Source organism: Esox lucius, chromosome 23 (assembly GCF_011004845.1).
Source record: "Esox lucius isolate fEsoLuc1 chromosome 23, fEsoLuc1.pri, whole genome shotgun sequence".
Taxonomy (NCBI): domain Eukaryota; kingdom Metazoa; phylum Chordata; class Actinopteri; order Esociformes; family Esocidae; genus Esox; species Esox lucius.
This window is the reverse complement of record NC_047591.1, coordinates 6,874,633-6,889,825: the sequence shown is the minus strand read 5'-3', so window position 1 is coordinate 6,889,825 and position 15,193 is coordinate 6,874,633. Positions and strand designations below refer to the sequence as shown.

General features: G+C 39.7%; 2 protein-coding genes and 1 long non-coding RNA gene across 6 annotated transcripts in view; 2 read left to right on the top strand and 1 right to left on the bottom strand.

The window, feature by feature from the left end:
* Window positions 1–2,817, top strand: part of LOC105029999 (synapsin-3) — a 101,478-nt gene extending 98,661 nt beyond the window's left edge. For 2 of the 3 annotated variants that reach the window (XM_013131635.3, XM_020042950.2), the window contains one exon: window positions 80–2,817. In XM_013131635.3, the coding sequence (XP_012987089.1) occupies window positions 80–203 (124 nt within the window). In that variant the 3' untranslated portion in view covers window positions 204–2,817. The remainder of the gene's footprint in view (window positions 1–79) is intronic. The other variant, XM_013131636.2, reaches the window with a different exon arrangement.
* Window positions 2,818–3,350: 533 nt separating this feature from the next.
* LOC105029996 lies at window positions 3,351–12,497 on the top strand. 2 transcript variants are annotated; one of them, XR_002195951.2, is made up of 4 exons: window positions 3,351–3,874; window positions 4,189–4,263; window positions 5,408–5,642; window positions 12,415–12,497. It is a non-coding gene; the product is annotated as an uncharacterized LOC105029996 (long non-coding RNA). The 2 variants fall into 2 exon arrangements; XR_829546.3 differs by lacking the exon at window positions 12,415–12,497 and adding an exon at window positions 5,810–8,726.
* rerg (RAS-like, estrogen-regulated, growth inhibitor) overlaps window positions 11,085–15,193 on the bottom strand; it is a 39,716-nt gene continuing 35,607 nt past the window's right edge. The window contains exons 4-5 of the mRNA XM_010903613.3: window positions 13,998–14,071; window positions 11,085–12,821 (exon numbers count right to left, since the gene is read on the bottom strand). Of these exons, the coding sequence (XP_010901915.1) occupies window positions 12,411–12,821; window positions 13,998–14,071 (485 nt within the window). The 3' untranslated portion in view covers window positions 11,085–12,410. The remainder of the gene's footprint in view (window positions 12,822–13,997; window positions 14,072–15,193) is intronic.

The window sequence follows — 15,193 nt, the reverse complement described above, 5'->3', positions numbered from 1 at the left end:
ACAAACAATATTGACACATTAATCTATATTTCCGCTGCCTCTCAGACCTCAGCTTCACCCATCTTTTCGCCCCTTCCAGCAAATCCCAGTCGCTAACCAACACCTTTACTGAGACCCTGAAAGGGAATGCCACGGACGACGAGGCCAAGGCAGAAACCATCCGCAGTCTCCGGCAGTCCTTCGCCAGCCTCTTCTCCGATTAACGCCAACAGACTCCTCCCACCCATCAACCCTGCAGAAGAGCTCCGAGATGCCATCATGTTCCAGAGTGTTCCCAGTCAACTGACAGAGCAGAGGTTTCCTGTCTGCTACTTCCTAGTTCCTGGTTTTAACCATTTAAGGCAGGTGGAGAGGATCTACGTCTCTGAATAGTTCATGAAAATAAAAGAATAGACAATAGTTAATCTTGTATTTATTGGTTGGTGTAGTTTAGATGTCTTTCTGCATTTCACTGTATTTTTCTTTATCAGATTGTCATCGGATTGGGACATGTTTGTTTTAATCAAATTCAAAGCGATATTTAGCTTTTTCTGAGATGAAGGCACTATCACAGGATTTGGAAAGGAAAAATAAAAGCATTAGAGCTAGGTTCACCAGCATTGCTTAGCATCTCACCAGTCTCATTTTATAGAAATACTATTGCCATGTCTTGTAGACACATACAAGTTGATTGGCTTATTCATTAACTATAATATGATTTTGCCTCTGCCTTTGACTACCAAAGAATTTTAAATAAAAAATTCCTTGAGTTAGATCAAAATATGTAGGCCATATATACAGTAAATATTCTGTCAATTTGCAATTTTACAAGGCAGAAATATAATTCAAAGTCTTCCATCACAGACAATTCTTCTCTAAGTTCTTAGCATTTATAAACTATCTAATGTAAATAACGCTATGAACATTTGTTTTTATATTGGCCATTTGTATCAGTACTTTTCCTTGTGTTTTGAAGGGTACAAATGTACTGTAAGACATAAGTGCTGACATATTTGCTTCAATTGTTAAATGTAAGATCGGTTTACCTTTAATTCTGTACATTCTATATACAGTAAGGTTGCAAATAGTCCTGTGTAAATTACATTTCTTTTAAAGCCTTGAAATTGAAAGACGTTTTGGAGCATTATCAATCTTAGACATGATTTGCAATGGGTTTTAATGCCGCTAACTTACAACCACTTCAGGAAATGAGGTCTTCCTTGTAACCCTCTGTAACACTCAGCAAAGACATATTAACAGATTCTATCTATGGTAGTGATAGTTTCTGATGTTAGCTTAGTGTTAGCATATTATCTCCCCCATATTGCCTTCAGTTATATCATAGTGGAGAAGATAAGACTGGTCACATGACTCGCTAGTTTGTGCTTCTGACTGAAGTGCAAACATTTTACTTCTCTAGACCCGAATGGATTTTCTGATTATGGTTGGAATTTCTGACTGATATGAAAAAAGGGCAGTTCAACTTAATGGAATGAATATTGTCCAAAACTTGTTTTGTGATTGCACTTCAAGTTGCACTATCAGCAATATGTGTGTAGTTAAAGTAGAGAAATGCATTTCTTAAAGCAGTTAAAACCGTTAATATGTTGGTCTTTTTAAATTTCAAACCATGGGCTTATGCCATTTATAGTAAGGTACGTGATTTTGCAAAAAACTAAAGAAATCGGTACCTTTTAGACTGTGTCAAATGGACCAAATTATTTGTTTATATTGTAAAACCTGTGAGTTTAAATTATTTTGTCTCTGTTGTTAAATGTGAAATACTTACAAAATTACAGAATATTATGAAAAGCCATAACAAAGTCATGATTCAATGTACAGTCTGTTTTATTTTATTTTTTGACAGTATGGCCTTGGTGTTACAGATCTCTCAAACTCTGTACTTGATATCTCTGTGAGTGTTGCTTATGCTAGAGCCTGTAAGGTCAAATATGGGGTGCGGTGTGATGCTAGAAGCTTGTGAATGCCACACATTTTCATATATTCATATTTATTTACTAATTATATTTATTTTATTTTTTTTGCAATTTCAGTAAGCAAATAATGTACAATAACGTCCTGAAAACATTCAGAATTGAGTGGTGACAAGTTCATCTAGTAACTACCTCAATTCCAGCAGGTTGTCCGCTAATAGTAGTTACAATGAATTAAGATCAACAAATTATATATATAATTTGAGATAATCTGTATGTCTGATTGTAATCTAACATTGTAATATTGTAATCCTAACATTCATACTGAAAAATTTGATGTACTGTAAATATGTATGTACTGTACTTTCCAACTAAGTATTTCCTGTGAGTAAAAAGGCAATACACCCACTTCAGTCTTATCTGTTATCAATACCTGAGTCAATAAAGCATGACATGACTTTCATATCATGACTTATGGTACATTTACATTTAATTGCAATGGCTCATTAATGGCATAAGCCCTTATAATGTGTGTGTTTGTCAAAGTGTGCCCAATGCCATTCAACTGATGCTCAGAACACTGCTGAACAGCCTCTCAGGGCATTGGCCAATCAGCCTAAAGTGTGGTATAGTTTTTCACTGAGTGTTAGCCGGGTGGCATTGTGTGAAATCGTGTGTATTATTGATGCAAGTGTGGCATGAAAACTGACCCCGTGTGTGCCTCTGGTGTAACAATGTTGTCATGTTAATTGTAATTGTCTGGCTGCTTATAATATCTGAAGTGTGATGCATTATGTTACTGTAATTAATGTGAGTCATTTAGTTCTAGCCATTTTAACATTGTCTTATTTCCATTTTTTATTTAATCAAAATGATGTTATTAAAAGTGACATTTTGTATTACACTTTGTATCACTCTTATTTAGTGTAATGGCAGAGCAGTGTATAGATTTTTGGCCCCACAACTCTATGACAAGGTCTACAACATACAACAATGTAATATTACTGTTTGTGGCCGCCTGTTAATATGCATGATTGTTGCCATTCTCCTTTGACCTCATCAAACGAGCTGTTTTTGCCCAAATTACTGTTGCTGACTTTTTGGTTTGTCACACTAGGTAAAACCTAGATACTGTTGTGCCTGAAATGCTAAGGAAGGCGCCGTTGTCTGAGACACTGGAACTAGCAGGTCTGTCACTAACACTTTTATAAGTTGTGTTTATTTTATTTGGCGTATGATGAACGTATACGACGGCTAAGCGCCGAAAAGGTTTCTGGTAACCGTGGCTCGCAGAGCAGCTTTCATGCACACCTCCCAATTATTAACGTGTTGTGCGTTTTCAGTGATGCTGAGCGTCAAAGAAAGGCTGATTGGAAGACTTCATATCCTGTTTTCTGCACAAAGCAATGCAATGAGCCGAGAGTAAGCAGCGCTACGTCTGTTTGTGTACTGCTTTTTGTCGTTTCCGTTTCTTCTGTTTGTTTAGATTATGGCTTAGTAAACACGATGTTGTCCTGTAGTGCATGCATTAGCTTTACGTGCAAGTATGTTGGCAAGCACTTATGTAAACGTCTGCAGACGAGGCCCGCTCATTCCCGCACAGACGTTGCAGAACTACGTAAAAAGTTCCATCAGGGCTGCTCAACTCTGTTCCTGTGGATCTGCTGTCCTGTTGGTTTTCTCTCCAACTCTAATATTGCACACCTGATACTAATCATTAGGGACGAAAAACGAAATCAGGTTGGTCACAAATGTGGTTCAAGAAAAAAAAAAAATACTGCTAGACGGTTGATCTCCAGGAACAGGTTTGGCCAGCCCAGCTTAGATCACTCACTGTGATACAAAATTAGAGCGGGTGTGCTTTCTTTCACCGTGCGGAAACGTCTTATGATGAAGGCAAGCGCAAGAGGAAGAAGCAGAAGGGAAGATGTCCAAAATATGGGAAACAATGTTATGTACTGGTAGGCACTGTCATTTATCAGAATTGTTACACGAGTGCACAAACAGTGACTGCTCTCTTAAGTATTTATTTTTTACAGCAGTGTTGTGTGTGGACATTTTAACCAGGGAGTAGCCCATTTTTAACTAAAAAGTGTTTCTCCTTTGGCTTGGTTGTAACTACCTTTTTGACACTTGGTGAAACCAGCAGCCAAGAAATGTAATACTTAAAATCCGTTTTTGTCCAATACATTGTGACAGTTTCTCTAGCTAATTCCCTAATTTCAGTATATTTGTTAAGACTGTAATAAACCACATTATTATCTTGTCTTAACAGGATCAGAAGGGAGTCTTAACAGGATCAGACAGCCAGGGGATTCAATTCTTTCAAACATGAGGTGAATTTTGCAATGTGAGTATTTCAGTGAATAGATGAAAATGTAAATATTTCTTGAGTAAGAATTTAAAACCGCTTATGTCCGGAATCTTGGAATCTGTGTCATTTCCATTATTCCAACACTGGTTTTATTCATGCATAATGTATATGTACATATGCCTTACGATCATAGCACCTGATCTGTGGAAATAATATGCAGGGAAGATTTCAACGGAACACTGACCGGAGGGTGGAAGAGTGACACTGTCATTAGTACTACTCAAAAACACAATGGATATGTCATTGGCACAAATCAAACACTATAACTGGTACTAATCAGGAACGCCGAAAGTAAATCTAAGCTAATTTTGTTGGTGTTCAGTGAGGGGATTGATAGTATTTTCTCCACGAGTTTCCATCATATTTCCATTGTTTGGGTAGAGGTTCATTAATCTCTTCATCCTATCTGAATGTTTTTCACAAGGATATAATCAGTGCAAAGCTCTGGCTCTAACATGTGGTTTAATGTCACCATGTGTTTTTGGATCTCGTCCAAATGTAGTATTCATGATGACTATCCTTTGTGATGGGTTTTGTAATGTAAGATAGCTCACTGGAATTATGTTTATAAAAGTACTGGGCAAAAGAAGGGAGTACATCTCCCCAGAGATGTTGTCTTTCAGAAGTCCAATGGAGGTCACAGTCCAGTGGATGTCACAATAACACACAAATTGACTTTGTGCGCGATTGCTATAATATGGAGTCTTTGCCATAATATGGAGATATTATCTGTACAGGTTCTCATATGATAGAGGGTGTTATTTTACACACTAATTCCATTTCTGGATTTCTTCTTGCCAGTTGTGTGAGTAAGTCTTGGTTGCATTGTGTCCTGGCACCAGGGAAATAAAATTAGAGCATTTTTTGACTGTGATTAGTAAAGCCGCACATAAAACATCACATGGGCAGGGTCAATGTTGGTGCTTGAAATATAACAAATATATATTTTTTAATGTATTTTTCCCTAAAAATGGGCCGTTTTGTTGAGGTATCCATGTTCTCTATGAATTCTGAATCTAGTGGCATGTTATGAACAAACCAAAACAGATTAAGTAAATCCTTTAGCAAAATTCCAATTTGCTTGTTGTAGTTTGTTCAAGAGGTCTTGTGTTTTTTTCAGATATGGAAAATTACCTGCTAGACCATAGAAGAACTCTAGAGTGGACAACTAAAGAATGCTCGCCATAATGAAGAAAAGAGTATCTGTCCAATAGATCAGAAACCCTCTAAGAGGTAAGCGTGGATGTGTCTTCACCTGGTAAACTAAAGAGGCTGAAGTGTGGACTGCAAGTTGACATCAAAAACAGGGTGGCCGGGAAAAATAACAAAAGGAGCCTGCAGAATTCTGGAAAAAGGTATTGTGGGAGGATTAAACGAATATTAACATGGAGAAAAAATGGCATACCAAATTGTATGAAATAAGGTGGAGGGGTGTTTCGGGCATGTATGGCTGCCATTGAAACTGGCTCACTGGTCTTCATTTATAATGATGTAACTCTTTGGACAACCCTTCACTTGGCAGCAGGGTAATGACCCAGAAGATACTGCTAAACTAAGGGCTAAAAAGTGATTTGTTATTGACTGGCCAAGTTCATCACGAGACGGGATCCAACTGATCAAGGGTTTCACTTGCTGAAGACAAGACATCCGGAACAAACGGAGACTGCAGATGCGCTGCTGGGCTTTTAGCAATTACCAGGGCAATTACCCAGCATGCTGCAGTCCCCGTTTGCATGTGCATCACATGTAAAGGATTTGTAATCAAACACTTAATATGACCACTTATGTTATTTCAAATAGTTAATTTCAGCAATTACCTTTGGTCTGCTAAAATAGGGTGTGTGTCTATAAAGGGCTGTACATTTCTACACGGTTCATGGTTCTTCCCTCAAACAGAGCCAGAACAGCCAAACCTGTGACTGTACCAATACTTATGGACTGCGCTTTGTTGTAGGGAGACAGTCATATTCTGTTATAAGATGGAAAATCCAAATATGAGTTCCCAATCGAGCGAGGAGTACTGTAACAAGAAGTGTGTTCCAGTCTCCTTTCCCTCCCTACTGGAGCTGAACCGTGACAGCCTGTCCAATCAGGACGTGTTCATCCATCCTGACTGAGGCACAGCCTAAAAGAAACGTGTGTTACATTCCAACGCTGTAGATCTGTGATGTTTATCACTATCTGAGGCCAGCATGGTCTTGCACTTACATTCTTCAAGGAGTCTACAGTATCTGGTTGCATATCTGCCACTGAGGTCTTTTTGCCCGTAAAGCCGTCAGGCACACGTAGTTTCACGTAGCGAATATTAGGCACAGATTCGAGAAATGAATTTCCTTACATCATCCAGAAAATAACCTTTTTAATCTGATCTTCACCTTGCACACTGTGGTTGCTTTTGAGGCCTTGTGAGAGAGAAGTCCATAAAATCTTTGAGAGCTACTTGACATTTCCATGCCTTTTAGATGTTAGACTCCCTGAAAATCTAATCAATACATGTTGCTGCCTGAATGATTCATTTTCATAACTGGTTGACATTCCTATATTATACTAATAATATTGTACATAAAATATGCCACTTATAGTTAACTCTGGAAACCATAAAAAATCCAACATGCAGTAATATCAGTCTGACAGTAGAAGGCACTAATCCCACACAAACCTAACCAGGTGTACTATTTGAGTATTCAACATGCTATCATGTTGAAAGCCTAGTTATATTGTCCAAGGACTTACAGATTACGTTTTTTATTTATTAGTTGTCTATTGAACCACAAATCTATGCATTGCTCTTGTCTTGTTCATACTCATTGATTGTTGTTATTGGAAGGTGCTTTTTTTTTATAGAAAACGTCATATTTGCGATCTGAGTGATTCCTTGGTCATAATTGATTAAATAGACATTTGGAAATGATCCACTGTGACATTCAATCTCCTCCAAAACTCTACTAACTACTGAAAAGGCCACTGATTGTTTATTATTCATTCTAAAGTAGACTCAGTGGGTGTAGGAGAACCAAACAGTCCCCTGTGTCATTCTAAAGGAAGTTATTTTAGTGAATCCACCTGTGAACTATCTATAGATGCTAGTTGTCATCCTTTCATCCCAGTCACTAACTATGCTTGCCCCTCAAGGTCTGAACATGCGTCATACTGTAGCTTCAGAGGATCTGTATTTCCTATGTTAAGATCCTCCTACTCTTGGATATACTGTGTGTGTGTGTGTTTGCCTACGCCATCTCCCAGACCTGCACATTGTGTCGGTCACCATAGGAAAAAAAAAAAATCTGAATCTCCTTAGGTTGGAGGCAAGGGAAGGCCTTGGTCGTCATGGTAACTGCAATGCTTCATAGAAAACATGTCATTGAGGGAGTGGGAGAGATCAAGGGGGACAGTGAGAGGAAGAGGGAGCACTGAGAGGGTGCTAAGGAGTGTTGAACGAATGGCCACCAAGAGGTCAATTACCTGCTTACCAGTTGTTGTGTTTATCTCTGCACCTCCATTGATGAGATGGAAGTATTTCCTGCTCTGCCTGTTGAAAGTAGCCTCCCTACTGACTCTAATCTGGTCTAAGCCAGCATCCTTCACTGTTTGATCCCATCTATAGCTAACATGGCCTGACAACATCATCATGCTGTTGAATTGTTGTCATATAACTAAATGAAATGTCATTAGAAAAGTAAAGGAACTGAAGCCAAGCCAAGTCAGTAGGGCTGTGTAATTCAGTTTCTTGGCACTTTACTGAAGAGCGCATTGTGGGACTACCCTGTCCACCAGTATAACACATGCAAGTCCATGAAATATCGTGAAAGCTGACACCCATTCTCTGTAAACTACTGTATTTTACAATACATCAGACCAGAAATGTTAGTCATCTGAGTACATTAAAGATAATTCCCTACAGCACTCAAAGGCATAAGGTTTAATATTCATGAGAGTGGGCAGAAGAGCTGCAGGTTCTGTTCTTTAACTATCAATTCACATAGTTTCCTTATTTTTTAAGGGAACATTATCCCTAGACCTCTAACATAATTTCCTCCTTTTTATTGAAGGAATATTATCCCTGGACCCTAGTTATGTCATTTCCTCCCTGGTTTTTATGGAACATTATCCCTAGACCATAGGGATATTGACATCTTCCTGTTTTGGAGGGAACATTATCCACAGAACATAATGATGTCATTTCCTACCTGTTTTTGACGTAACATTATTCCTTAACCATAGTGATGTGATTTCCTCCCTGTTTTTGACGTAACATTATCCCTTAACCATAGTGATGTGATTTCCTCCCTGTTTTTGACGTAACATTATCCCTGTTTTTAGAGATGTTACTTCCGCCCTAAAGGTATATTTCTACTGTTGTCTTTCATGTTGTTTTAGTTTCCCCACTTCCATAATGGATTTTAATTTTGTTAGGATGGTCTGGAGAATGTGGAAATTAGATGAGGTGTGTGTGTGTGTGTGTGTGTGTGTCTGAGAGATTGCAAGCTTTAAAAACATAAAATAACATTGTTCTGTGAATTGTGTTTTGTCTGGTTCTGCAAGCTATTTTTCCCCCCTTTACTGCATAGTTAAATGAGATGTGCTTCTGACTTATCTAGAGTTATAAAAGTAGAGATTTTTAGCCTAGTGTTCTTTACAATGTCACTGGGCCTATCCTTAGAGAAAATTTACTGTATTAGTAATTGTAATAGACAAGTCATTATTAGATGGTAGTAAACTTGGTTAATCCAGAACTTACGTCTTATTCAGATACTCATTTAGGTTCTGTGTCTGTAGGTGTTAACAAAATGGACATAGTCCATCCTGGATTGTATTAATATGTAAGCTGCCAGTACATTTTTATACTAGAAACCGTGATTCCAAAGGGAGACATTTAACTGTGGCTTGACACAATAATATGGCAAGGTTAAAACAGCTGATTGAAACACGGAATGTTCATTCTGTTACAAATAGGCAACATAACTGTCAGTTTGTGTGCATGGCCAGATAGCGGCAACATGAAACAAAATCATCCTTTGATGTGTCACTGTTGTATCTGCACTTTCGTCATGTCAGAGAGGGAGTGAAAGAAACACACACACACACACACCTCCCAGAGCTGTTTGAATCTGCTGGGATTCTGCCTGCAGCTGGAAATATGGAGGCGTGGACCCAGGATAGACAGCGGGAGACACTGTATGAGTGTGAGTGTTGCCAAAATAGTGCTGTGCTGCTGAATCACAGCAGGTGGGCTCCCTCCCAGAGACTTCACTGCTCTCCCAAATAGACCGTACATATAGATGAGACGTCAGAATCCAGCTAAATGAATTAGTCACAGATTTGTTGATCTCTCAACAGACTCTGTGTTCTACAAGTGTGCCAATTATGATCAGTGCTTTGGTGCATGGTATGTTTTGACAGCATGTGTGTAAACCATCAGGCTCTAATTAGACTTTGTGTGCCAGGACTTCCTCTACGTCTTCACAGTTTATTCAATCGGTCCCACATGAATGTGCTAACACGTAGGCAAAATGTGAATTTCAGCTATCCATGCTAAAGGTGCCGTCCACTTTTTATGGCCACTGGTTCTAAAACTGGCACTGTTGAGTAAAAAGGGTCTCCTGAAATTGTGTATTACGTCACTTCGTACCCATGTCATCAAAACCACTTGCTGTCAAACTTTGAATTCTGTGGCTAACTGTAGTATGATGGGGATATCTAGACATCTAGACCGTGTACACAAAAAACACATTACACATCCAGCCCAAAATGGGAGCTTTAAAAAAACATTTAGTTAATGGCAAAAGTCCCAGACTTTACTTTTGACTGACTTATTACTATTGTTCTGAATGGCATGTCTTATGTCCCACAGCCCTAGCCAGGCTTGTCACTAGACCAGTGGGATGTATTCACTTTCATCTCTAACTTTTCTCACAGTGTCCAAAAATAAACAGTGCAGTCATCTGACATCAGCTAAATCCATTACAATTGGACCAGCAAAGCTCAGTTGAAGGGCACAGCACTCGTAATACCATGGTTGTGGGTTCTATTCCCACAGGGTACCCAAGCACGAAAATGTATTCACTGAACACTGGAAGTCGCTCGGCATCAGAATCTCTGCTAAATGAATTAAATGTAAATACTTAGAGCGATATGGCCATCTGTAGGCCATCTATAGGTCTTCAGTGGTCAAGCAGTCCTTGGATGGATGAATGTAAATATCAAAGCTATCTGTCTATAGCCCTATGAGAGCAGTCACGTTATTGGGAGCTAACAGACTCCAGCTGTGTGTGACTATTCAGAGACTCCAAAGGAACGAGCTGAGGGGGATGTTGTCGTCTGGCGCAGTTATTTTAAAGGATGCGCTACGTTGTAATTAGGCCTCTTCTCCCTCTGTCTGGACTTTCCAAGACACAAGCTCAAGTCTCCAGGACTAGTGTGTTTTCTTACTGTGCCTGTGACAACTGTAGGGTTTACATTTTATCTTTGTGTTTATCTGCACAAGCAATTTCATTTGTTTGGATACTGCTTAATGGTAACATTGGTGACGTTGAAGTAATGAAGAAATAGGCTGTGGAGACTGGAGCAGCTTCCCCGGTTGAATTCCTGCAGGGGTACTTTTAACATGACTGACAATCATTATGCAAATGTGACATTTCTTACGGGCAATTCCATTCCTCATTGGTCAGAGTGATGTTATGCTTGTCACCCATCCCTTGCAAAGACAGCAGATTAACGTCATTCTGAACTGAAGCTTGTCATTAGTTGATCATTAGTGTTAGTAGGGGCTAGGGCGATATTTATTAGACCAAAAACACTTAACAATGGCATTTTTTTTATTTTTGATAACATGGATACATTTTCAAAGTCATTGTAGGATATATCTAATGTTTAATTACAATTGCACAGCAAATGTGTCAGTTTGAGCTCCATGCTTAAAACTCACACAGGTTGGGTACATTGCAAGAAAGGAAAGCGCATTTAGTTAAAATACAGGATTTGGGTTATGTACGGTACGCTCCATTGAGGCTAATGTTTAAGGCAATATCATACATAGTTTACAATTAAAGGTACTTCTAAGAGAGGCATTCTCTATAAAGACTGTCTCTCAAATGCAACCTAGAATGAAAAATGGCAACTATTCTTCTCAAAGGTTGTGAACATTAAACAATATTAACATTGATTCACAAACTAAACATTGGACCCCCTCTGCTACCTTGTGTTAGTTACCTTGATGCATTTGAGTATCTTTATAGCATTGTTCTGGACAAATACAGGGAGTTCTTCTTGTGCTAGGTAAAATCGGGGTCGAGGTTTAGAAACGGAGTTTGATATCGAAATAGCGTGATGGACATTGTCATGTAAGGGGACAGTGAATAATGGTTTGACAACCAACGGCACAGCTTGGATGATATCTCTAAGGTCAACAAGAACCCAAGGCTGAGCTCTGTACACACGTCATAGTGATCTAAGACCATGATAGTACTTTCAGCACTGCTTTAAGAACAAATCTACCCCCATGGGGCTACAGCATATCAAAACATTATTCCACAAACAAGCTACAGGAAGAGGAAAATACAAATTGTTTATTCATCAATCTGATGAACACACGTTGGGTTCGTGTTGTCTATTATTTTGTATATTGTGTTTAAAATCTGTGGATCAGTAGATAAAATATACACAATTAACTGTGATGCTCAGGAAGGAAGAGTCAATTTCATTGAATTCTCTGAGATTGGTACTTCTGAGTAACAAACTCTAACCTGTTCCCTGGTAGTATATATGATCCGTTGGTAAAACAAGTTATTTTACCTCCCTTAGGGACAAAATAGTTCCCATCATGTGATTTATATGTTCTGCTTTGTGCTTGTGACCTTAGTTGTCAAACATGGTCAAAAGTAATTTCAGCATCTTTTAGAGTCTTTAGTCAACAGCGAATTCTGGCACACCATTAATGAGCTATGTGGATTGACACTAAGAGTGAAGATGTTCCCTTTACATTCATCATTTAATATTCCTGGTCCTTAGCAGCTTGAATGGATGTATGGTCGATTTCCACGTATCTAAATCCTTGAAGCCATTGACTGTGATCTTTTAGTTCGTCTTCAGTCTGTCCTTTTTGTTCCTTGTGCTTCTGTCTCCTCCTAGCTACTGATCTTGGTCAGCATCTTGTTGATGGCCTGCTTGACATGGGTGGTGGAGCTTCGACGTCTGGTCTTGCCCTGGACCGCTTTGCGACGCCTCACCTCGCGGCACAGCTCATGGAACGCCTCCGCCACCGTGCCACCCTCGTCGGCGCATGCCGAGCATTCGTAGAAGGCGCAAGCCATCTCGGCGGCCAGGCGCTCTCCTTCTTCAGTCCCCACCTGCCTGGCATGGTCCAGGTCAGCCTTGTTGCCCACCAGAACCAACGGGACATTCTTGGGTTTCTTCACTTCCTCTAGTAGGCCCCGTAATGGGCCCACCTCCTCGAAGCTGCCCCGGTCTGTGATGTCATAGACGATGACAAAGCCGTCTCCCCAACGCATGTGGCTCTCCTTTTGCAGCGTGTCCTCCTGTGTTAGTAAGAACAAGAAGGATCTGGTTGGCAAAATCTTTGATGTTTACAAATGTGCACACTCGTTTAGCAAAGGCAAGAAGATATAGTTCTGTGCTTTTCAAGCATCTGAGAATATTAAAGCTAAACTAACCAGAGCTTTTAATTTACAAGAAAATTGTATGTGTTTATATAATGTTCTGCTTATAAAATAGTGTTCCATAAATTTTACTCTTGCAGTGCAATGAAAATGTGACTGCAAATGTTTGTAATGTGTTCAAACACTTCATTTTGCATTCTCCAAACTTGAACCAACAGAATTTTAACAGCCAGTAAACTTTCTGAACTGTGAAAATGTCAGCAGCTGCTTCTGATTTCAAGTCAGTACAGCCAGTCTTGTTGTGACAAAAAGTACTAGTAATGAGTCTTAAACCTGCTCAAGGAGGAGTCAGACATTCTCAACCTCACAGTTATTGGCAAAAATAAGTCTGTTAAAATGTTGCATAACCTAGGGAAACTTGCCTTCTATATAACTGACCCACTTTTGAACCCATCTGATTTATGGAGTATTAACATGTGTTTGAGGCACAAGACAAATGAAGATGTCAGAAAATCGCCCTGTGTTAATCCAATCAGCTGTACTTTCTATTTTAATGGCTTTGAAGAGATCACAATGGAACGTCATCACCACATTGGCTCTCTGACAGAAATACAGCTCTGGGAACACTCAGTTAGGCCCTCACCTAAAGGCTCACACTTTGCAATCTCAAAAATTGAATACAATGTAATGAGAGTAGGATGACTTGGCTAGACGTGTCACAGGGGAAATCAGCAGAAGGCAACTTCGTACCAAGACTAGTAGAAGCAGAAGCACATTTATCTTCGGATAGAAAGCCTTTGCTGCTCAGTTCTCTCCCAGATGACTAGTATAAAATGTTTACCCAGCGCCTGATTAGAAGAGCACAGAGCAAAGCTAGCAGGGATTTTTATTTCTAGCCTGCTCAGGACTGCTCATGCTCCCAGATTAGCCGGTTTTGTCCAGTTGGATTGAATTGACTACTGATTATTATTCAATTACCGCTATCACAAACATTTCTATGCCCCGACATCAAAAGTTTCTGTTAAAAAAGTTTCTTTCGCCTCCAATTCAACCAGTTGTGCTGTAATATGAACGCCTGAGGTGCTGATCTCATACCTGCCCGGCTGTGTCAAGGATCTCCATGGCTACAACCTCATCGTCTATGGTTGCTTGATGGCGATAGGTTGATTCTGGAAGGAACACAAAGACAGACAACCGTTTAGAAGGTGCGTGTTTGTCTATCATGGACCGCTGAGCGCATCTGGTAGTTTAGACAGACAATGAACCCTATTAAGTTGAAATGACCTTTGGTTTGCCTCCTGAGATCTGGTCAGGTCTTATACCGGGTTGGATAAAACTGATGTGAATGTTGGCCTTGGCTCTGTTTATCTTACCTCGGCAAGGAGTCATTCACCTGAGCTGGCCCTAGTAAAAGTCCCATCTGTGTAAACAAAAGTCCTTAAGACACTCTCATCCTGTGCAAGAGATTTCACTGCTGCCTGAACCAGAGACCACAGAGAGAGAAGGCTTAGCAAACACCAGTTGCCAGAACTTCAGGAGGACCGTCGTCGTCCCCTAGACATCCATACAACGTCCCTTGTTTGCTGGGTTGTTTGTAAAGTATTTTGCCCAGTTTTAGCTTGTGACTCACTCACGCGGTCTGTACAAAACTTGCTACCAAGCATGCCAATTATACCACAATACGAAATTATATACAAAATTCCTATTCAGGTCAGACAAATTACGATTTAGAGGAGAAGCTAGAATTTAAACATGGAAAAAAATTATTCAATATAGTAACGCTAACCTTAACAGTTACAGTAGTGAAACCTTAGTACTAATCTTAACTATTTGTAACGCCAAAACAATATTCCGTGTACAGTATTTTTACACAATGTATAACCCACAACCAACACTGAACAATGGGGGTTGTCATTTTTATGTTGTCTCTTAAATCTTGTCTTTGTCTGTCCTGAGTCATTTTCACGCGAACACTCTCCCTGCTGTGTGTGTACGGGATGTCACAAAGCTATGAGCAATCGCTAGGGTTTTGATTTAAAACCCTCTATAGCTGGAGGCTAAAGGCTAGTTAGTTGGTCTCCTGCTGGCAAAACTTGTCTCACACTGACCCTCATGGGATGTCCAATTTTAGTTGCCATCACTCTACACACACACACACACACACACACACACACACCCCTCCACCTGAAAAACCTACTTAATGTTTTCAGGTATTGACAGCATGGACAGGTGGGTTTGGGGATGATTTAAATGTCCAACCTCCCTCATTTTCTTTGGCAGCAAATAACTCA